The sequence below is a fragment of the Prunus mume genome, linkage group LG7, assembly GCF_029339155.1.
Source record: "Prunus mume cultivar Tortuosa linkage group LG7, ASM2933915v1, whole genome shotgun sequence".
Lineage (NCBI taxonomy): Eukaryota > Viridiplantae > Streptophyta > Magnoliopsida > Rosales > Rosaceae > Prunus > Prunus mume.
Genome location: NC_142704.1, coordinates 10,577,794 through 10,600,540, shown reverse-complemented (window position 1 = coordinate 10,600,540; position 22,747 = coordinate 10,577,794). Strand labels below are relative to the sequence as shown.

The 22,747-nt window shown below is 38.3% G+C and overlaps 3 protein-coding genes and 2 pseudogenes across 6 annotated transcripts; all 5 read left to right on the top strand.

Annotated features, from left to right (window-relative positions):
- Positions 1-3,501: 3,501 nt before the first annotated feature.
- On the top strand, positions 3,502-5,431 carry LOC103338670 (nudix hydrolase 18, mitochondrial-like). The gene is made up of 5 exons (XM_008241899.2): positions 3,502-4,095; positions 4,314-4,419; positions 4,543-4,626; positions 4,720-4,848; positions 4,973-5,431. Exons 1-5 carry the CDS (start codon positions 3,926-3,928, stop codon positions 5,090-5,092), a joined length of 609 nt encoding a protein of 202 aa, XP_008240121.2. The 5' UTR covers positions 3,502-3,925; the 3' UTR covers positions 5,093-5,431.
- Positions 5,432-5,583: 152 nt separating this feature from the next.
- LOC103338671 (uncharacterized) lies at positions 5,584-8,026 on the top strand (annotated as a pseudogene). Its single transcript, XR_016121898.1, has 8 exons — positions 5,584-5,910; positions 6,038-6,260; positions 6,360-6,531; positions 7,003-7,067; positions 7,161-7,238; positions 7,331-7,418; positions 7,500-7,555; positions 7,691-8,026. The product of XR_016121898.1 is annotated as an uncharacterized LOC103338671 (transcript).
- A 260-nt stretch (positions 8,027-8,286) lies between these two features.
- LOC103338809 (Molecular chaperone Hsp40/DnaJ family protein) lies at positions 8,287-13,096 on the top strand. 2 transcript variants are annotated; one of them, XM_089041147.1, is made up of 11 exons: positions 8,287-8,954; positions 9,107-9,175; positions 9,484-9,579; positions 9,711-9,835; positions 10,247-10,442; positions 10,703-10,878; positions 11,517-11,646; positions 12,022-12,182; positions 12,313-12,389; positions 12,494-12,593; positions 12,783-13,096. In XM_089041147.1, exons 1-11 carry the CDS (start codon positions 8,655-8,657, stop codon positions 13,036-13,038), a joined length of 1,686 nt encoding a protein of 561 aa, XP_088897273.1. In that variant the 5' UTR covers positions 8,287-8,654; the 3' UTR covers positions 13,039-13,096. The 2 variants fall into 2 exon arrangements, with proteins under 2 accessions (XP_088897273.1, XP_008240288.2); XM_008242066.3 differs by having other exon boundaries at positions 8,306-8,954; positions 12,313-12,395.
- A 358-nt stretch (positions 13,097-13,454) lies between these two features.
- LOC103338672 (large ribosomal subunit protein eL42-like) lies at positions 13,455-14,974 on the top strand (annotated as a pseudogene). Its single transcript, XR_016121899.1, has 3 exons — positions 13,455-14,420; positions 14,555-14,629; positions 14,720-14,974. The product of XR_016121899.1 is annotated as a large ribosomal subunit protein eL42-like (transcript).
- Positions 14,975-18,965: 3,991 nt separating this feature from the next.
- RLK902 (receptor-like kinase 902) lies at positions 18,966-22,088 on the top strand. The gene is made up of 2 exons (XM_008241902.3): positions 18,966-20,574; positions 21,107-22,088. The coding sequence occupies exons 1-2, from the start codon at positions 19,224-19,226 to the stop codon at positions 21,736-21,738; spliced, it is 1,983 nt and encodes a 660-aa protein (XP_008240124.1). The 5' UTR covers positions 18,966-19,223; the 3' UTR covers positions 21,739-22,088.
- The last annotated feature ends 659 nt before the right edge of the window (positions 22,089-22,747 follow it).

Here is a 22,747-nt window from a genome sequence, read left to right as displayed (position 1 = left end):
AAAAAGTGGGCAATAACTTTATTTAAAGTACATTTAAATAAACCACACGGTGGTGCAGTTGACAAACTGCCACCTCCAATTGGCGATCTATATGATGTCTTAATGGTAGCGATTTGAAACCTGTTAGAAGCACTTTGTGGCTAGGAGCAAGCCAAACCCCCAGCATGAATTAATCCCATCCTTCAGAGGTAGCGACACCTCGTGGTATTTACTTTTTTTTTTAAATGTACATTTAAATTGAAAATGACTACATTATTGTTTGGGTTTTAAAAATAAAAACTCAATAGATAAAATCATTATTTTATATATAAAGAAAATATTAAATATATATATATATATTATTAAAGTAAATAAATATACTTGAATTTTAAGATATTAATGTAATAATATTATGTATTATTTTTATCTAAAATAAATATAATTGAATAAATGGACTTTAAATGGGTGCTCGGCCCATTGGGCCCAATTATCTTGTCCTGGCAAGGCCCAAAAATAAGGGTCGTGTCATGCCGGCCTTACTTAAGTGGGGCGTGCTTGTACCATACTGGGCCGGTTCGATCCGTTTGACTCCTGGGTGATCCCACTCTAATTAGGGCTGGACTTCTTGCTGAACATTCTAGTCCACTGGGCTCATACACATAATGGGGAAAACAGCCCATAAATAATTTGGTTCTCCTTACCTGACCCAAAAAAGAAGAAAAAAAAGAAGAAGGATTTGGTTGTCTTTTGTAATGTGGGCTAGTGGGCTTGATTCATTACGATCACTTTCCAAAAGTACAGCAAAAGACTAAAAAGGAAGAAAAGACATTAGGATTTTGATAAAGTGGAACCAAATCATGTCGGATTATAAATCACATATTAAACAAACAAGACATGAGAGATAAGGGTATAAGGATGCACAGCCAAAGCTACCGATTTTGAAAGATACACAGACCAAGACAGGAGGGAAGATTGGACATATCCTATCCTAAGTAACTACCTTTTGCAAAGTTGTATCCCACCATTTCCCCAACTTGCTCCCTGATCATATTTGAAGTCTTGTAGGCTTCGGTCGACATCTGAAACCTCATGACATTTTAATAGTGTATGTTAAAAAATATATTTTTTTTTTGATAATTTAGATTATCACTTATATATATATTTTATTTTTAAAAAAGTCACTGTAGCTTTCCCCTCGTCAACTCAATTAAAGCATACATTCCTAAATTCTGTAGCATCTGGAATCTCAGATTAGGACTGTTAATATGTTGGTATTAGTTTTTGACATTATGAATTAATTCTGCTAATGATTTGAATCACAGCCTCCTTATCGCTTCAACCACTAAAGTTTGTCGTCATATTACGTACCTTTCTTTCTAAGATGCAAATGCAAGCAATCAAATTATATGTTTCACACTTCGTGGCGAAAAGTAGGGTTCCTTCATCCCCAACGGTCCCTAACATGTGCATTCCAACGATTTGTTTCACTTGGCCAAGGAAAAAGTTATTGGGAATCTAATCAGTAACCGAGAGTTCTGGTCCCTGAGCTGGATTAGACTAGACCCCATGAATTGACTCCGCAGAAAATTAATGAGCACCACAGAAATGGCATCACTAACAAGTGGACCCTTGCATATAAAATATCTTTTGTGCCTTTTGTGTTGTACATGGAATGGCGACAGTTTACTTGTATGGGTTGACTCATCACTAAACGGGTGATGAGTGAGTAGTTGCAACTTGCATTGCATGGCTTTTTGTTGTTGTTATTGGGTGTGTGTGTACGCAGATATATATATATATATATGCACACATTGTTGGTCAGCTGGGTAGCAGCTTAAGCGCAGTTGTGTTCAAAGTTCAACCCACGGAACACCCAGCAACGAAATTTGTATTACATATCCCACCTTTTCAACGTGCTTGAAAATGTACGTAAGTACGGAGTAATTTACTAATTTGTGCAGGAGACTAAAGAAGAGTCAAGGCCTGGCCAGAGATCCATCACGTTTCATTATTTCTGCAGCAAATAAACTACCCCAAAAAAAAGATTATTAGCTTGAAACTAAAAATAACAGCTTGAAAACAGCTCGAAGGAGGAAGAGAAGATCAATATTTACACGCATATAATATATATATATGTTTTGGTTTGCGTTTGAAAGCAGCAGCAACAGAAGCACAGTAGTGTGAGTGAGAGTGGAAAATGTCGTCGCAAGGCCAGAGCAGAAACGACTTTCCAAATTAGGCATATCATACTAGTCGTATCAGTCGTAAATAGAGAAGTATGGAGCTTTGAATTGAAACCGTGTTAAGCTAATTAGCTAGGGTCTGGCGGGTTACTGGTTTCCACTTTCATCAATCAGAGTCAGAGCCCACATTTTTTTTTTTTTATGTTTGAAGAAACCGAGTGCTGCTACTCCTATTCCACTATTTCTCATCCAAAACGCGTCAGCTACACTTTCGTCATCGTCGAGATAAGCCAACCAAACCAAACCCCAAGCCTCTCTCTCCCCAACACGTCCTCTATTTTTTGTTCTTATCTCCCAATCGTGCAACATTATTTTATTATTTATTTCTCAATATTCAAAGGAGTTGAAAATTCTTCCTACTCTCGCTTTAGCGCGTTGACTTTACACTCTACTCTCCATAACACATCCTAAAATTTTACACTAGTAAATACATAGTCTTGATATCTTGAACTACATGAGTGCGAGAGATTTGTGGTCACTTATCGTTAGATGTAAATTCGATGGTTCACTCACTCTTACACTTCTTTTAAGAAATTTTTTTGAACTGTTGGATATTAATTCAAGAAAGACTTTGGAAATGATCAAAGGAGAGAGAAATTTTTTAAAAGAAGTCAAAATGAACAAAATTGCCCTTATTTATTTTTGGATTTCCTAATGAATCATTTACATTTGCATGTCTTTGATTTGAAAGTTGAGAGGTTTTTCTGTCTTTTTTTTTTTTAAATTGGTTTTTTTCAAAAGTGAATTTTTTTTTTTTTTTTTTGTGTGGCTAAAACCTAAATTTACTTTAATTTCAATGGTGAGTGACCACAGTCTCGAGGCTAAGTAAACACATATATTTACTCTATTACAATTTTTCTTATTTCTATTTTTCATATCTTATAATATAAGCAAACATGGATTAATCCATTTGGCAAATGAGTGAGGACAGTGAGCCCATCGTGGTAAACTCAATTTCGAATCTCTCTCCTTATAAATTGAAGAATAGTTTAGATTGCCGTTAATAAAGTTATTTGATCTCTAATGACTTGCATATGGTAGTTTTTGAAATGAACAGAAAAGATAAAATAGGTAAGGAAAAGAAAGAAAAAAACAAAAGAGAGAGGTTCTAGTAACGTTTGGTTATTTGTTGTGTGTTTTTGGTTTTTACTATAACTATTAACCTTTTTATTCCGTTAATTAAAGAAACAAAAAACGGGAAACAGAAAAAACAAAGTCGATACAAAAATGGGGCGGGTAGGATAAATAGCAGACGCGATTTGATTTTATGACTTGAGAGAGTAAAAAGACAAAGGGGAAAAGAAAGGTCTTTGTCAAGCGTCGGTTCTTCGCTTCCACATGCGCGTCCGTTGCCATTCTAAATCAAACAGCTGTGGCTTTCCTTCCCTCCTCTTCTATATAATCCCAGATATTTATCAATTGAAGGAAGGAGCTTGAAGAAGCAGTTTCATACTCACTCACTCAAATTCGCATTTCGATGCAAAAAAAGGCTTTCGCTCCTCCCAAGCTGAAACTATCAAGGGCCTCTCCTTTGCTCCCTCGCATATTCCAATCTATTTTTAGAATTTCCATTTCCTTCTTTGCCCAATTTGGTTAGATATCCCCCAAAATTGGTGGGTCTCTTTCTTTGAATCTTTGAAGAAGAAATATTCAATTTCTTTCCTTTCTCCTACACGTAGCGAAAGTTTGCCTAGCAAGTGACCATGGGTCTCTTTCTCTCAAGAAATATTGCAGATTTTGTTTTCTCTTCTCTTTTCTCCAAGAAAAATGGTGGGAATTTCATTCCCATGCAAATTGAGGACGTGGTTTCCTTGGTGTCCCGGACGGGAAGGCATATGCAGCGCTATGATAAAGGTTGTCGCCAAGTTGTAGGGTATGTTTCCCTCCTCCAATTTCACAGCTTTGTTTTGTAGGCTCTAAGATTCTTGAATATTAGAGCCTTGAATTAAGAAATTCTCAAGTGGGTCTTTGTTAAATGAATTAACTTTGTGATCAAATTTCGATATGGTTTATCCTTCTTCTTCTTTTTCATTAAAGTATTTGTTGGGATTTTGTATCTTGTAATCTAATTGTTTGGGGTTAATTCTGCAGATGCATACCGTACAGATTTAGGAAAACCGAACAATCTTCATCTCTTGAGGAATTAGAAGTTCTTGTGATTAGTTCACAGAAGGGTCAAGGAATGTTGTTCCCAAAGGTACTGCCTTTGATCCCAGGATTTGTTTCTTATGGCTGTGCTCCTGTCATTTTAAATTAGACGCATTTTCTGTTTTATTCATTATCCTAAACGTTTGCGCAACTGCAATGTGATTGATTATAGGGAGGTTGGGAAATTGATGAGTCTATCGAGGACGCGGCTAAAAGAGAGACGCTAGAGGAAGCCGGTGTGATTGGCCATCTTGGAGTGAGTATCTGCAAAACTAATCCTAAATCAGTCCAGCTTAATTTTCATCGAATTGCATCCATTTACTCATCCATTGTTTGTATGTACTTGCAGAGTAAATTGGGTATGTGGCGTTATAAGAGCAAAAGCCATGGCACAGTTCATGAGGGGTACATGTTCCCTTTACTCGTCCAGCAGCAACTGGACTTATGGCCCGAGCAAAGTGCCAGAAAACGACAATGGGTATGTGGAATTGCAATATATGCTTTACTGTCTCCGGACATCTTTACTTTCTGGTTCAATTGTGTGTAGATTTCTCACTTTCATAGTATCAGTAGTTCTAAAATTTATGGTATATATTTTGTAGATGTCTGTTGCCGAAGCTAGAGAAGCATGTCAAAATGTGTGGATGAGGGAAGCTTTGGAGAATTTAGTTTGTCGACAAATGCACCCCCAACAGGCAGGAGAAGAAACAAAATGCACGTAGAATTCCATAGCTTTGGAGTTTGTTTTCTTCCTCTCAAATTTTGGAGGACCAAACGGATGTAGGCAGTAGTTTTCTTTGTCCAAAGAAAGCTCAGATTAGGAATGAGGAAGTGGAATAGAACCATCATCTTAGGTGTTTGTGGCCTTCACAGAATCACAGTTGGGGGGGTGTTCCCCTTGTTTTGTTCCTGCCATCGTTCCTTCTCGAGTTAACTTGTCACCAAAACGAGAGCTGATTGCGAAACTGTACAATGTAGTTGAAGATCTTAGAGACAAAACAACTTGTACATGTACAAATTCCATTCTTTCAATTCAATTTCAATTGATTCATTCTTTTCTATGTGAACTTGTCCCCTCTGTATTTGAATATAAATTATAATAGTAAAATGGTTAAGAATATATCCTCATGCAGCGGAGGTCCTAAGATTCGATTCCCGATCATCCAATATCGCTTGTATAAAAAAACTATATATAAATACAATGTGAGATAGATCCAAGCGTTCATTCACCGATGGTTCAGATCTTTAATTGCCCTTAAAATTTAACATTGCCCGTTCATTCCCCTTAATTGAAGTCAGCAAATGGTTTCTGGTAAGGTGGCGTTCATCAAATGGTCGATGCATTATTTATGCTTCTCCGCCATTTAAAATTCAAAATGATTAAAACAAGAGAGGAAAACGTATCTTAATTCCTCGTCTCGTGTAAGCATATAAAAAGCTCGTCCCCTTGAAATTGAATCGAAGCAAAACAAGAATGGGGAGGGGCCAAGCTAACAGTGACTATGAAAATGTCAGAAATGCTCGAATATTGGAAAATCAGGTAGGTGACAGGTCCTCTTCTCTTCTCTTTGGCTGACACTCTTGTTTATTCTTTTCTTTTCTTTTCTTGCTTGATAAACGAATAATGTTGGCTTGACTATTGGCTAATGGGAATGGTGAATTTACAGGCTCGGTTGACTTCGTTGGGACTGCACAAAACCATCACCGAGCTCCGATCCATAGCTTCATCTGCAAAACCACCCAAAACCCATGTCAGAGATTACCGCAAGAAAGTCTACGAGCTCACCTCTTTGCGCCGCTCTAATCGCTTGAAGGAAATAACTGCCACTGCCACTGCTACTGCCACTGTCTCAAAGAACGCTTCATTTCGACGTTCTGAGAGGTTAAGAGGTAAATCCGGTGATCAATTCAATCCTTTTTCTCTGTTTGGTAGCTGAGAAATCCTTACAAGTTCTTTTATTTGGAAGTTCTAAATTGTTTTTCGTGAAGGGAGTTTAACTGGCGGAGAAAGTGAAGAGAGGAGACCTGCAAATGCGCCTTTGGTGGATGTAAGGAAATCGGAGCTCCAGCTTTCTTCCGAGTCTGCGGCTCAGCGTTGCAATAGCAAGGGCCGTGGCAGTGTCTATCACCCGGTTTTTGGGATTCATTGCCATTTATGCAGGTTTTATGCCTTAACCTTTTGGTTACAATTTTTTGTCGTCTTTGAGTTGTATAGCAAGACAGAATGAAGTTTGATACTAAGATATTAGATAGCTAGTTGAACATGGCCATCTTGTTGCTTTTGGTTTGATTGTTGGATTTTGGACAGTAAACTTCATTTATAACTCATCTGGATTTTGATTGGTTCTATTGATTGATTATTGGTGTAGACAATCTGTTTGCCTAGCCTGCTTTTCATGATCTAAAATGTGCAGATTTTGTCCTCTTTTTTTATCCTGATTTGTGGAGGGCTGTGAGTAACTAACTAGTTTGCTTCACAATGTTGCCATATTTGAATCAATTGCATAACACTAACAGGCGGTAAAGATCAAATAAGTATCGAAACCTGTGAATTAATAATGTTCTTTAAACTTTTCTAAAACTATTCAATTATATTGTTACTAGTCTAAGATTCTGATGCATGTAAGTGCAGGCAGTTGTGCGGTGAAGAAGATTGCAAGTGATGCGGTAATTTTGATATGGACCAGCCATGCATTGGTTAGTTCTCTAAAATGTGATCATCACTTTGACATTCTGAGTCTGACACACCTTCAACTGTTGTGACATTTCTTAAACCTTATATGTGCTTAGGAAAAACGGATTGTTCAGTTTGCCATTCTAGCAGAGGTGTTCTTTGTCGAGGTTGTCTCAAGGTTAGGTACGGTGAAGGTAAGTCGTTTTACAAAGACAGACATAAGAAAAGCAATTACATGCACCATATGAGGAAAATTCTTAGGTATTGAATTGCAATTCCTTGTCAGAATTGGAGGAAGTGAGAGAAAACAGGAAATGGATGTGCCCACATTGCATAGAAGAGAAAGGAGTAAACCCTTACTGGATATGTAACAGGTATATATTTACTGATTCAACTTTATGAGCTTATGTTATGGAGACTGAATGAAGACTTAATGTTCTTTATATATATATTAGTTCGATTTGCCTAAACAAGCAAAATATGGCTCCAACTGGGGTAGCAATATACAGATGTATGTGTCTAGTTCTCCATTAATTGTTGATTCAGATTTGTTATATCCGTTTGTTCTAAATCTCATATTCAATGCTTAGTTTTCTGCATAATAATAATTTTGTGTTTAATTCCTTCAATTGAGTTCAAATTCTAGGTCAAGGGATGGGATACAAATCAGTGGCACATCTGCTGATGGACGAGCTTAAACTAGCAGACAAGATGCCCTCTCTATAACCTCGAGTTGATGAAGCAAGAGCACTTTAGTTGTTTTTTATCTGAGTGTTTTGAGCCTAGGTGGAATTTTGTATGACTCATGATTTAGGAACAGACCTTTCACCTGCTGTGGCATTGACTGTATTATTAGTTCCTAACTCTTGAAAAGATCCTACTATGATTCAGTACTTCATTTCATATGCTGGAAATCAACTGAATGATTTTATGTAAATAAGTTGTTTGGATAATCCGATGTCCCGATTATTCATGCACTCAATCAGTTGTCACTCGTGGGTAGTGTTCATACAACATACTGATCACCAAACAAAGCAGCACAGCACTCACTCTTGCTCTGCTGAAAACGCGTGAGGACGTCTTTATTTAGTTATACAAGCGATATTGGAGGAAGGATAGACGAAAATGCATTTTTGGTACATATTTGCGCATGCTTTTTTAGCCAGATTAACTCAGTTTTGACGGTTAAGATAGCATCTGAGCTATTATTGCTTCATAATTTGATTTACTATATAGTTCAATGCAATCTTAGCCATCAAGATTGGGTTAATCTGCTAATAGCCAAAAATGTGTCACCTCTGTTGAAAATTCATATCACAATTGAAACCGAAAAAGTCCATTATGCCCTTTCTACTTTTGTACTCTACTATGGTAAAAAGGACATGATCTATTTTGTAATATTCTCATATTAGCCTCAAGATCTTTTGTCGTATCAGCAAATATATTTGCCGCTCAGGACGGTACTTTAGTTTTGTTCGTTCTGACTACCTTCTACTTCTTCTTCAGCATAATATCCAATCACCCTAAAACCTCTGCAAACCCCCACAACCTTTAATCTCCGTTAACCATCCGTACCACCAGTCCAATTCCGAGAATCTAAAAATCCAAGCATGCCCATCATCCAAAGCACCTGCATCTCAAATGTCCTGCCAATCCCCAACTCTACGGTTCCACTTCCACCCTATTCTTTGAGCTGCTCCACCCTCAGCTCCAGAGCTTCTGCATTCTTTACCAGAAATAGCAACCCAATCTTCAAGCCCAATTACGCTCCTTTCCTCCGTACGAAGCCCCCAAGGGGTGCTTGTTTGGTCATCCAGGCCGCTGGAACTGATTATTATAAGACTCTCAACGTCCCTAGAAGTGCCACGTTGCAGGAGATCAAGTCCTCTTATCGGAAGCTCGCTCGCAAGGTTAGCTTGTTCTTATTCGTCTTCTGTTTGTTTTCAGTTTCTTTTGCAATTCATGTTATTTGTAAAGAAATTGAAGAAAAAGGAAAGATGTTTAACTATCCATTTTACATGGCATTGAAATTTGATATCCCAATTGTTGGAACTTGGAACAGTATCATCCAGACTTAAACAAGGGTGCTGGGGCTGAGGACAAGTTTAAAGAGATTAGTTCTGCATATGAGGTATTACTGTTTCTAGTTTTGCTTCTCCTAAAATGCTGCATTGTCATTTTGTCTCTTCATTTTCCCATTTATGTATTTTTGCTTCAATTTTGAGTAAAAGATGGATATTTTAAATTCACTTATCTTCAAATGCAAACGTTTAACCCACACGTCATGTTTTAATTGAATAAATTTCACTCAGTCTGGTGATGTATTGTTTGATGTTGAATAAAGTTGCTTCGGCTGTTGTTCTATGAACCTACTGAATATATTGCATAATGTATCAGTGCTTCCTTTTTCATTCATATGCTAATGAAGCAGTTGTGTAGGTCCTATCAGATGATGAGAAAAGGTCTTTATATGATCGCTTTGGTGAAGCAGGTTTACAGGGAGAATATGATTCTTCGACCATGGGTTCAACAGGGGTAAGATCTCTGCGCATACACATACACACATATCCTTTGGGTATTTTACTTAGTAATTTAATGGATTTGCTTTTCTAGTGAAAGAACTGGTCATTTTAACTGCATGCTGATGAATCATCAAAAATCATTAGGTGGATCCTTTTGACGTATTTGATACATTCTTTGGAGGGTCAGATGGGATTTTTGGAGGAAGGGGTGAATCAGGAGGCTTTAACTTCAATTTGAGGAACAGGGGAAACCAGGGTCTAGACATTAGGTAACTGTCTAGCTGCAATGTTACTATTGAATGATCTGTCCCATTCTATTTTATATAGAATATTTGAGTTTACTTATATTACGTATTGCAAATAATGTATTTGAGAAATGAAATGCATAACCTGCAAAGTTCAACCACCTAGAGGCTAATCTCTCTCTCTCTCTCTCTCTCTCTCTCTCTCTCAATGTCAAGACTAGTATTTATGTGATATATTATATAAGAACTAGTAACAGGTTGAAGACGAAAAATATTGTTGATATCAACTTATAACACTCAAACTTCAAATATTGACTTAGGGAAAATAGTGGCTCTAATAATAGTCTTTGAATTTAGCACCAAATCCACATGTTTGTTGTTGAAAGCACAAAATTTATGTTTTCCAGGCCTCTCCTTTTAATTTCCATACTGCAGGTATGATCTGTATCTGAGCTTTGAAGAATCCATTTTCGGAGTACAGAGGGAAATTGAAGTTTCTTCGGTTGAGACATGTGATAATTGTGGTGGAACAGGTGCTAAATCTGATAATTGCATAAAATCATGTACTGGTTGTGGAGGAAGAGGAGGGGTGATGAAAACTCAGAGAACACCATTTGGCATGATATCACAGGTAAAAATACCTGTTTAGAACATTAAAAATCGTTGGAATTACATTACATATTTTGAATAAATTTTCTTAGCCTCATGTTGCAGACACCATAGGTAGCTTGTACGGAAATCTCACAGTCGTTCTGTGTATATGAGTGTATTTTATAAGTTATTGAAATTTCGAACATATCTTAATTAATCTGCATTCTTCCTACCATTCCCTCAAGATCTCTATATATGTCTTAGAGATATGCTTTATAGATGATATTTTATGATTCATAGGTATCAACCTGCTCAAAGTGTGGCGGTGATGGTAGAATAATCACTGATCCTTGCCAAAGATGCAGTGGCAAGGGACAAGTACAGTCCAAAAGACTTATGAGTGTGACCATCCCAGCCGGTGTTAACGATGGAGCCACAATGCAAATTCAAGGGGAGGGAAATCTTGATAAAAAAAGGTGTATACACGGTTCAAATTTATGTGTGCATCAAATATTGCTCGTATATTCTTTGCATTTAGATCTTAGAAAAGGCAGCACATCAGCTTTGTCTGTTTCTTACAGATGGACACTGCTTAAAAGCTGAGCTAGATTAATGTTTGGGCAGGAGGATTGGAGAATTAGAAGGGGATTATTAAAGATGAAATGTGAATTAAAAGAAATAAATCTGGTGTTGTAGTAGTAATCCTGATTTGGTTGTCAAGAAGTGGTTTCTAGTTGTTGCTTTCTGTCCTAAGTGGTTGTTAATTCAATACGTTTGAAACATACAACCTTGTCGATAGAAACGAATTCCAAATAAAATACAAATCTACTCGTGGAGTTTACATTGGCTTTTGCAATTCCTTGGAATACCATTTGAGCTTTGGAATCTATTGTGATGTAGTAGTGGAGTTCATATTGGCTTTTGCAATTTTTTGGAAATTCTAGTCCTGATTTGTTTGGAATTTGATTGTCTATGACAACCATGGCATGCACTTTTATGTTATACTTTTAGAATTTCTGGGATCGGTTTTTACTTGTTCAATATTGTTGCTTTATGTGACTGGATATTAAGGCATGCCCTGCGCTAATTTTCTTTATTATCTGCATTATGGCAGGGGTACAGTTGGTGATGTCTTCATCGTGCTTCATATAGACAGAAAGGCTGGAATTCATAGAGATGGACTCAATCTGTACTCAAAGATAAAGATTGATTATACCGAGGCCATTTTAGGGACTGTTATAAAGGTAATCCTAGCATTATCAATTAGTGTTAGTGAGGGTGTACAGGAATGGAGAAAATTCATTGCATTATCAAATTGAGCTCCTGTCTGTAGAAGCCTGCGATAGTAGTACCTCCTGAACATCACTGAGGTTTAATTTACTGAGTAACAGATCATGGGACAAGATGATTGAATTGATATGCTTAACTTTACCAATGATACCCATGGGACCCATAACAGTATACAATTTTCGACATATATTGCTTGTGTACTGTCTTCCCTGATATGGTGTTTGATAAGCTTGGGGATTTGTAATATTTAGGGTGAAGCCAAGTGGTATCTCTGCGACTTGAAAAGTTTGTACAAGCTGTATGACATGGAAACTTTTAATTATCTTCAGGTTGAAACTGTTGAAGGCTCGAAAGAGCTTCAGATTCCTTCTGGAATTCAACCTGGTGAAACAGTAAAGTTGCTGCGCATGGGGGTTCCAGACATGAACAAACCTTCTACTCGAGGAGATCATCACTTTGTTGTCAATGTTCTGATCCCAAAGACAATCAGGTTGATGTCCTTAAACCATGTTATGATTCTTCTTCTAGTTTAAACTTCTCAGTTAAATATGGCATCCAGCTTGATATCCCAATACCTTGTGTTCTGTTTTTCATTGAATTTGTTGTAATTTTAATGACAGTGATAAGGAACGCGTACTTGTTGAAGAGCTGGCTTCACTTAAGGGATCTAGAGAAGGTCATTCAGTTGCTTCCAAAGGCACGGGTATAGTTTTCGAGTCTATTACGGACCACTATCTAATTAGGAAAAAAAAAAGTAGGTTTAAACAATGACTGAGAAAAATTCATGTTGTCCTGTTTCAGGGACACAAGATGCGAATTTTGCCATGCATAGAACCAGTGCTTCAAGCCAGGGGACTAGTCGTGTTGCATCCTTGTGGAACTCAATAAAGGGCGTACTGGGGTATGCCTCAGTGACAGTTCTTTTTTATAAGATCTGGTTTTTGGTCTTAGATATGCTTATACATTCAATTAAAAGAAGAGACGTTCCCTAGTTCAGTTTGTCATATACATGTGCATTCCGTGCTTCTGGTTCTGTCATTTCTTGCCTGATTTAACATCTAGCCTCTCTATCCATTTGTGCATTTCGCAGGAAGCGGCAGTCTTCGGCGGGAGAGGGATTTGCATCAATTGGTGTAGGCAGCCCATGCCCACCATTATTATTATGGGAATCAACGAAGCCAAATTCGTGTTATTATATGGCCTCGCTGTTTACAGTTTTAGTTGTAACTTGTATTTGTAGCATGATGGGAAAGACCCGTAACCTTACCTTATTACAACAACGAAGTGATTCTTGTCCTCCTCATACAACCAAAACGAACAGCGTAGATAGAAAGTCTAAAGTCTAACAAAGATGTAATGGCCACCTACATTATTATATATTGGATCTCAGGATTTGCCTTGCCATCTGTATCCTTTTCCTCCGTAGTCCCAATGTCATAGTCTCGATTGTTTCTTTCTGATTCTGATAAATACAAGAAAACTGCATTTTGTGGATTCAACTTGAACTTGCACTCCAAGGTCTCAGTCTTTTTCTGTCTTAATCGTTTGGTTAAAATTGATTGAGAATTTACAAATACGTAAATAAGAAGCAGCACCGAAGTTGCAAAATAATGAGCATTTTAAGCTAGTTAAACTGGGCGGGCAAGGGGATTTTACGGGCAGACCCTATAAAACGCAAAACCAACAAGGATTTTAGCGAGGCCGTTTCTGCTTTACCGCTCAGCCATCTCCATACGAGGCAGCCGTTGCCATGGTATCTCTCTCTCTCTCTCTCTCTCTCTCTCTCTCTCTCTCATGTGGGTGATTTACCAATAACATTAGTCTTGTATTGACTATAGATAAGTCTGCTTCTGCGTCATTTTTTATTATAAACCTTTTTATTTACTGGTTACTGAGAAAATGGAGTGAATGGAAAGCACTGCAACTGTTTATATCAAGGATGGAAAGGACTGCTTATGTGATGATTGTTGAAAATGTTGATGCGATAATTGAAACAACCTTAAATTTGTATAAATTCGTCTTAGTTTCTGGTAATCTAGGACGAGTCTGTTGCTAGTCAAACCCAAGACCCGCTGAGCTTTTGATGTAAAGCAAAACCAACAAACTAGAAGAACTAGTCTTAGTTTAGTTCAGCAGACAACGGTAACAATTCTTGGAAATTTGATATTTGCAATGATACTTGTAGCCTTGAACGGCTTTTCTTAGTTGGCGTAGGTGTAGCCCCCATTTAGTCACGCCATAGTTTATGGATGTTGCTTAGGATATAAACTTCCCTGCCCCGGTGCCTCTGATAGGAAGAGAGGGGCAGTGGCACCAGGTCTTAGGCTTCAAAGTTATGTTTAACTGGACATGTACTTTCCGACAATAAACTGGGCTAACCTAGTTTTTATTGTCGAGGATGATTTGTTTAGTACGTTTAAAAAATATATATATAATTATTAGATTATTGTATCTAAGGTACTCTTGCTCTGCGCATAATCTCTGTTACAGTTCGCTTTTCTGTTTGATTTCTTCGATAATGGATAGTTACACATGTTGTAATGCTTGAGGTGAACGTTCCGAAGACAAAGAAGACACACTGCAAGCGCAAGGAGTGTAAAAAGCACACTCCTCACAAGTTCACCCAATACAAGAAAGGAAAGGATGGCCTTGCTGCTCAAGGAAAGAGGCGTTACGATCGTAAGCAATCAGGTTATGGAGTCAAACCAAGCCAGTGTTCCTCAAGAAGGTAAGCATCGAGTTCCTGCTCCCTTTGCATTCTGGAATATGAAAAGAATAATTGAAAGCCGAAGACCAAGTATTTCCTATTTCCACAGATTGATTTTGGGAATTTTCATTTTGAACGTTTATATTTCTAAACAGGCAAAAACTACAAAGAAGATTGTCCTGAGGCTCCAATGCCAGGGTTGCAAGCATGTGTCTCAGCACCCAATCAAGGTTAGTGCATATGGTGTTTGTAATTTGCTCCTTTTCCATTTTTATCCAAGATTTTTGCTAATGCTCGAATGTCGTCACTGATTTCTGCAGAGGTGCAAGCACTTTGAGATTGGTGGAGACAAGAAGGGAAAGGGAACCTCTCTTTTCTAAGTGCACTGATTGGGTTGTATTTTGTGTTGCGTTCCATCTTGTTGGAGCTTTAAAGCTAATATGATAGTCCTTGTTCTTAGTTGTTCTGTTCAACATCAAAATGTTCTCAATTATCTTTTTCTTCTTTCAATTCAGATTAGAGTTCTAATTCACTAGTGTTGCCAATTCAATTTAAAACCTTCTTTCATTTCATTATCCTTGTTGTCTGTCCACCCCATCTTTGTTGCATCTTGTTATTGCCCAAAATTTCTTATGGTGATCAAAGTAAAGCCAGTTATGCGGGGTGTTTAATTGGAGTTTGCAGCACCTAATTGACTATTTACAGAATGGTAGCCTGGGGCTCTCTCTCTCTCTTTCCAATTTCATGTAACGTGCAGCCACGCAGCGCAAGCAGTCTGCTGAACTGATCTACTTGTGCAAATATGTAGGATGCCAGTTGTGTGCCAACCAAACTAGAGAGAGGGCCGGCTGCCTCTTGGATTTTAATTGTTTAAGGCCCGAGTCCTACAAGGCTACAGGGAATTTGCTTTTGCTTTCGTGTTAAGCTAACCCACTTGGTAAAAGCAAAAGCAGAGGAATCTGATCTGTGCTTTGCAAAGGCAGAGCACTTTTTGTAATAGATTAGCTAGCTAAAGAGAGAGCCAGAGTGGAGATATAAATTATTTCTGTGCTCTGAGAAAAAGAGATCATATACAAAGTGCTGGTAGGTTAAAATACAATAGTAAGATGGTATTAGTACAAAAGATGCATGTAGCTTGGATTAAGAGTTGGCCTCATGATTTCTGAATTCAACATCAATCCCTTTCTTTTCTTTTCTTGTGAATTATAATCTAGAGCTGTCAAATTTCCAATCTCCCCCGCACACTCTTTCTTAAGAAGATGTATAATATAAGTTGTGACTAATTGAGCAAAACAAAGTAATCTAGAGACGTTTATGTTGAGTGTTGAAACTTGAAATGCAAGTAAGCTCCGATGTTTTCTTACAAAGTAATTAATCCTCCTACACGTAACACACTAGTACAAGAGTAGGTAGCTAACAAGGGTCAGATTCATTTTGAAGTTTAAATTGGGAATTGGTGGCCTGCGCTGGGTAGCTATTAGTCGTCTATGGTAATGTCTACGGTGGATCAAGCAAGCAAGCAACTCGTGTACCATACCATATGTATAGTATCAAAAGAATATATATGAAGTAAACCGAAAGAATGCTGCTTTCTGTCGGACCAACAACCTCAACTAACCTCCAATTTGTCAGTTGAAGAAATCACACATTAGTAGTGGTATACTTACTGTGTGAGGTGAGTACGTGCAACGGTGCAAGAAATGGAAATATCAAATATGCGCATCTGCCGGCCCGTCAATAGCCTCAGAATCAGAAAGCAGATAACAGATAGTTAGGAAATTAAGTTGATGAATGAAATGGTGTAGTGTAGGGCTTCACATGTCCATGTTCATGCCCATGGGTGACCTAATTATGACTAAAACCCATCTTCCACGCACAACTCTCTCTCTTTCTCCTCTATTTCACTCTCTGCATGTGTTGGTGTTTTTGTGCTTGTGTATTTGAGAGAGAGAGAGAGAGTGTGTGTGATGAGAAGAGCCGACACAAGAAAAGTAATCAAGCAAGCAACGTGAATGTTGGCTTTCCAAGTAAGAGTAAATAAACAGCTATATACATATATAATTTCTATGAACTATGAGATCTGGTTGGCAACTTGGCTAATATATACAATATTTTAATAGGCTAATTGGTTGGTAATAAATCACATACAATATTTCGTGATAATTAATTCACACCTCAACATTTCTTTTCTTGTGTGTCTACAATCCATACATACATTTATATGTAGGATGTTAAAATCCTATCATTGCGAGAAACTTTCATGCAACGGATATAACACTTTTCATTATCTCCAGTCAATAGCTTAATAACATGCGTGGCAATTTTTCCACGTATTATTGCACTATTGGTCGAATATAACAAAACAGTATTATTCCATTTACAATAAAACTTTTATAAACCACCGCACCGCACCACACCTTCCATTTCATTAAACTATTGTTTTGTTTTGTTGCATGGTCCTACAGTCCTACTCCTAACGATCCAATTTCGTAACCACTAATTGTTCTTAATTTTTTAAATTCACTCATACCATGATAAGATTGCCAACAATAAAATACTCTTAACAATAATTGTCTTCATATTCTTCAATTGATCACTGTGATTCGTATCATAAAGCCAGCATCCAATCCAACTAAGAAGGAAGTTTCCTTCCTTCCTTCCAAGTAAAATTAACTTAGTGCAGGCAAAAGCCAAATAAGCGCAAATAATTAAGAAGCCGAAAATCCTTTTAGGTTTCAGGTCATTAATTTACATTTCCAAGAGCAAACAATTCTAACTGGTTGTCCTTGTCACATGAAAACTTCACAATTCCAGTAAAATTATTCTCAACATTTTTAACCTCAAGTGGTGTTAACTATTAAGCTCGGTGAAAAAGTTGATGATAGAATCATATCAGTTGAATAAAAGCAAAAAAAGAGAAAAGAAAACACTTTTTTTTATATATATTTTTATGGATTCTTGTTTGGATTTGAATTAATGTTATTGGAAAATAATAATATCCAATCCCAATTGAGAGTTGAATTGATCATCAAGACAACTGGACAAGGTACCATTTGGAATCTGGGAAGGAACCATATAAAAAATTCAAAGGGAATACTAGCAAATTAAATTATTAAGTTGGTAGATATACGGTCTTAATCACAAAATTTAATTATTTCAAAAGCAAAATAATAAAATTGGTATTTTCAGAATATATATATCTTTTAAACGTGGACCTGTGTAAGACATGAAAAGAGCCCCACCCTCGGTTTGGTTGACAACAGTGCTGTGAGCCTGTGACTCCCAACGGTCCCGTATGATTCGTCGGTGGGTGCGCCAATCATGTCAATCCATACGACGGGTTACCATGCATGCTCCTTTTTTTCTTTTTCTTTTTTTAATCAAAGGTCCAAATATATTGAGAAAAACCAGAGCAGAGGGAAATGGTCAACCAACCTCCTTAGACACACTGTTTTGTTTTTGTCATCAAGTTTGGGAAGTTCAAAAGGTTAAGACAAAGATAGATATTGGTAATTGAACAAACCAAAATGACAAGAAAAGAAAAGAAATAGACATGTTGCTTGCTTGAGTTGAAAATTGAGACGAAAGCTTATGTCATTTCGCTGTCCCTCTTCCAAATCATAGCATCTCATTCTCAGCAGCCCAAACAGGTTATCCAAATCCAAACCAAAGTACGTTGTGTTTTGAATACAAATATAAAATGCATTTTGTCATATCGAATAAGGAAAAGGAAAAAAAAGGTGAAAAGAAAGAAGATTATGGATGTTCCCTCTTTCAAAAGGAGAATTAATAAGAGTATTAATTGAGTTTATAGGACCTGGTTGGCTGTAATGTTTGATGAATGAATGAGTTATGAGTGTACAACTTACAAGTGGGTGGCATGCCACCTGCCTTAACAGCTTATGCCAACTTGTGTTTCTTTCTGGTATATGTGTTGCTATGCCCAATGAATAATTAGGTCGTTGTAACTTTGAATTAAATACAATGCCCATATGGCTCTTAAAACTGCACTCCATTGTATATCAATTTTCTTAACCCCAAAAGCCCAAAAAAATGCCACTTGGTGGCCTACCCATTGAATCATTACTTTTTTTTTTTCTTTTTTTGTTACAACAAATTTATGGGGATGGGTGACTATCCTATTCCAGGATCAGGCCATATCAATGCCTTTTTGAGAACTTATAGAGGAGGTCTTAGACCATTTTTTAGTTTTTACAAATTACCCTAAAGACAATTGAAGAGGCATAAAGCTAATATAAGGGGAAAAGTTGGTAATTGAGCTCAATAACATCCACCATACAATAGGAAAAAGAAGCCAATTTCTTAAATAAATAACAAAAAATCAGAAAACAAACAAACCCATCTAACCGTCGCTCATCTAAATTTATTGGCTGAAAAACAGCGAAATATATTTAAAAATCTTCCAGTAAAAAAGGAAAAAAGCAAAAGACAAATAAAAGTAAAGGAAAAAGATAAACGGCAGTTGACTACTGCCAACCAGGTCACCAGTTCTCCCTGACTGCGTACAGCTAGGGTTTCTTACTCTATTTGCTTTACTATTTCCCCCTATTTAGTAATTTACCTCACAGCCTGGACTCTCTCTCTCTCTGTTTCTCTCTCCAAAGGACACCAGAAGGCCAACAACAAAAAGGCCAAAAAGAAAAGAGGAAATGCAGGTCCCAAAACACACTCTCGCTCTCTGCTCCACTCTCTCTCTTCCTCAGAAAGCCAAACCAAACAATGTATGAACTTTGAAAGAACAAAACAAAAAAATCCAGATATCCACAACCCCATTTCGCCAAAACCATTTGGGTTTTCGCCAAAATGCATTCCCAGAGCCAAAGGCTTTCCCTTTTCCTTTTCTCTTTGCTGGTTTTGCTTCCCATTGCAAAACCAGATCTGGGTTCTGACCGAGCTGCTCTTCTAGCTCTGCGCTCAGCCGTGGGTGGCCGAACCCTGCTCTGGAATGTGAACCAGCTTACCCCATGTTCATGGGCTGGTGTCAAATGCGAGAACAATCGTGTCACTGTGCTTCGACTTCCTGGTGTGGCTCTCTCTGGCACCATACCCAGTGGCATTTTCGGCAATCTGACCAGTCTGCGCACACTCAGTCTTCGTCTCAATGCTTTAACTGGTCATCTCCCCTCAGATCTCTCTGCTTGCGTTACTCTTCGTAACCTTTACTTGCAGGGCAACTTGTTCTCCGGCGAAATCCCGCAGTTCCTCTACAGTCTGCACGACTTGGTTCGGCTTAACTTGGCGTCCAACAATTTCTCAGGGGAGATCTCTCTGGGTTTCAACAATCTCACCCGCATAAGGACTTTGTACCTCCAAAACAACAAGCTTTCTGGGGTTATTCCAGAGCTGAACCTTCCCAATCTCGAACAGTTCAATGTATCAAATAATTTGCTAAACGGGTCTGTTCCAAAAAAATTACAGTCTTACTCTTCCAGCTCGTTTCTGGGTAATTTGCTATGTGGGCGTCCCCTTGATAGTGCTTGTCCTGGAGAGAGCGGAGCTGCTCCAAATGGGGATATAAATATCAATGATGACCACAAGAAGAAAAGCAAGCTGTCTGGTGGTGCTATTGCTGGTATTGTCATTGGATCTGTACTGGGTTTTCTTCTAATTGTTATGATTTTAATCCTTTTGTGCCGAAAGAAAAGTAGCAAAAAGACGAGCTCGGTCGACATTGCTACGGTGAAGCATCCAGAAGTCGAGATTCCAGGCGATAAATTGCCAGCGGATGCTGAAAATGGGGGATACGGTAATGGGTATTCAGTTGCAGCGGCCGCCGCCGCGGCGATGGTGGGCAATGGGAAAAGTGAAGCCAATAGTGCCGGCGGTGCTGCCGGTGCCAAAAAGTTGGTGTTTTTTGGTAATGCGGCGAGGGTGTTCGATCTGGAGGACTTGTTGAGAGCTTCAGCGGAAGTTTTGGGGAAAGGGACTTTTGGGACTGCTTACAAGGCAGTTCTGGAAGTTGGGACTGTGGTGGCTGTGAAGAGGCTTAAGGATGTGACAATTTCTGAGAGTGAGTTTAAAGAAAAGATTGAAGCTGTGGGAGTGAAGGATCATGAGAATTTGGTCCCTCTAAGGGCTTATTACTTTAGCAGAGATGAGAAGCTTCTTGTCTATGATTACATGCCTATGGGAAGCTTATCTGCGCTTCTGCATGGTCAGTGTTTCTGGTTTGATTGCTTCCTTTTTCGGTTCATATATTGCTCTGCCTTTTCAGTTCTGTGGTTATTGCTTTACTTCTTTCCTTGCATTTTGATGATGATGGTTATGATTTCTACGGATACATCAATTCCTCTGGATAATTATTTTAATCTTTTAGCCTTTTCTTTTTCGTTTCTGAAAAACGCGAGGAAGGCTGCATTAGACATGTTATTGAGTGGTCTTGAGGATTTGTTTTGCATCTCCAACAGTTCTGATGTCTGCATAGTCTTTCTATTTGCAACATATGTCTTGAGTTGCTGTGGTTTCAGCTGCATTTCATATGTTTCAGGTTTAATTTTAAATCCGCAATTCCCATTTGAGCTTTCTTCTAAGGGTGACATCAATAAATGGAAAAAGCTTCAAACTTTTCAGCAATATTGTTCATTGCAATCTTTCAAACTCATAATATTCATTGAAGAATTTTAAGATTAAGGAAACAAAGGAGTTTTATCTTTACTACCATCTTGTCTTCTATCTCTGCACTACAGGAAACAAAGGAGCAGGAAGGACTCCATTAAATTGGGAAATCCGGTCTGGCATTGCCCTGGGAGCTGCCCGTGGAATTGAATACCTACACTCTCAAGGACAAACTGTCTCCCACGGAAACATAAAGTCGTCCAACATCCTGCTCACAAAATCCTATGAAGCTCGGGTTTCTGATTTTGGCCTAGCGCACCTTGTTGGGCCCTCCTCCACTCCCAACCGTGTTGCTGGCTATCGGGCACCAGAGGTGACAGATCCTCGCAAGGTGTCCCAAAAGGCCGATGTTTATAGCTTTGGGGTATTGCTCCTGGAGCTACTCACTGGGAAGCCCCCAACCCATGCCCTGCTGAATGAGGAAGGAGTTGACCTCCCAAGGTGGGTGCAGTCCATAGTTAAAGAGGAGTGGACTTCGGAGGTTTTCGATCTTGAGCTCCTCAGGTACCAGAATGTTGAGGAGGAGATGGTTCAGCTCTTGCAACTTGCAATAGATTGTTCAGCCCAGTATCCTGATAAACGCCCTTCAATATCCGAAGTGACCAGGCGCATTGAGGAGCTACGTCGTTCTAGCTTGCGAGAGGATCATGAGCAGCAGCATCCTGATGTTGTCCATGATTTAGAGAATGTGTCTTCTCGATGAGCTAGTCTGGGGACCATCTTCTTCTTCCCTCGTGGATTTGTAGGACAATCCTTGCTTTCGCGTGTTAAATCTGGTGTTGTTGTTGTATGTTATTAAATCTGTCTCATCTCACTTTCCTTAGGAGCCAACTGTTATTTTTTTCTCTTTTCTTTTCACCCTTTTGTTCGCCCCATTGCACTTAGTTTTTTCCCTTTTTCTTTCATTAATACACTTTGGGGTGGATATCTGTTCCATTTGTTGTTGGTGGATGATGGTTGCTGTAATTATTACTTCACCTTTTGCCTTTGCCTTTATCACAACTGTTGAGCTATTGAGCTTTCGATTGAAATTAAGATGTTTTAGTTGCTTCATCTTCATGTGTTGGTTGGTTGTGATGTCTATTCAGCTCAACGAACGTCCCCACGCAACTCCTTTTCTTGGTTTGGCTTTTTAAAACGACAGATTTTAAACATAAACATCTATAATTGAAGCAAAGCTCGGTTGTTAAGTTATTCTGGAAAAGGTTATTGTCAATTGTATTCTCATTTGGTAGTTGCTACTTGGTTAAATGACACAAGGAAGGAGGGGCTGTCTGGCAGTGGATGATACAGTAATGTTGAATTCAAAAAGTGAGTAGATGTTTTGTGAGATTGTGAATTTGTGAGGATGATGATAATGATGATGATGAGCAAAGCTTGCTTTATTTATGGTGGACCAAACTCTATTGCATTGAAGTGGAGGGAGGGCCAGGATGTAAAAAGTGAATAGACAGTCTCTGATGTAGTGGTCCTTCCTTTTCTTTGGCGGTGTGATGGTTAAAATGTTTTTGATGGCATCCAAAGTCTTAAGGAGCTCTCTCTCTCTCTCTCTCTCTCTCTCTCTCTCTCTCTCTGGGGTGTATAAGGGTTTAGAAAACAAAAGAAAAGAGTACTAACTAAGAAAGTGATTGAAAACAAAATTGGAGCTTCAATTTTCCAGTATCGGATATTTTTGTCCTCTCGGGTGGTGCTGTGCTGTCCTATTCTGACGT

Excerpts from the sequence above, each read along its gene's own strand:
- LOC103338670 (XM_008241899.2), top strand. The coding sequence starts at position 3,926 with ATGGGTCTCTTTCTCTCAAGAAATATTGCAGATTTTGTTTTCTCTTCT. Across the intron at positions 4,096-4,313 it reads GGTTGTCGCCAAGTTGTAGG|ATGCATACCGTACAGATTTA; the intron begins GTATGTTTCCCT and ends TTAATTCTGCAG. Across the intron at positions 4,627-4,719 it reads GTGTGATTGGCCATCTTGGA|AGTAAATTGGGTATGTGGCG; the intron begins GTGAGTATCTGC and ends ATGTACTTGCAG.
- LOC103338809 (XM_008242066.3), top strand. The coding sequence starts at position 8,655 with ATGCCCATCATCCAAAGCACCTGCATCTCAAATGTCCTGCCAATCCCC. Across the intron at positions 9,836-10,246 it reads AACCAGGGTCTAGACATTAG|GTATGATCTGTATCTGAGCT; the intron begins GTAACTGTCTAG and ends TCCATACTGCAG. Across the intron at positions 12,594-12,782 it reads TCAATAAAGGGCGTACTGGG|GAAGCGGCAGTCTTCGGCGG; the intron begins GTATGCCTCAGT and ends TGCATTTCGCAG.
- RLK902 (XM_008241902.3), top strand. The coding sequence starts at position 19,224 with ATGCATTCCCAGAGCCAAAGGCTTTCCCTTTTCCTTTTCTCTTTGCTG. Across the intron at positions 20,575-21,106 it reads CTTATCTGCGCTTCTGCATG|GAAACAAAGGAGCAGGAAGG; the intron begins GTCAGTGTTTCT and ends TCTGCACTACAG.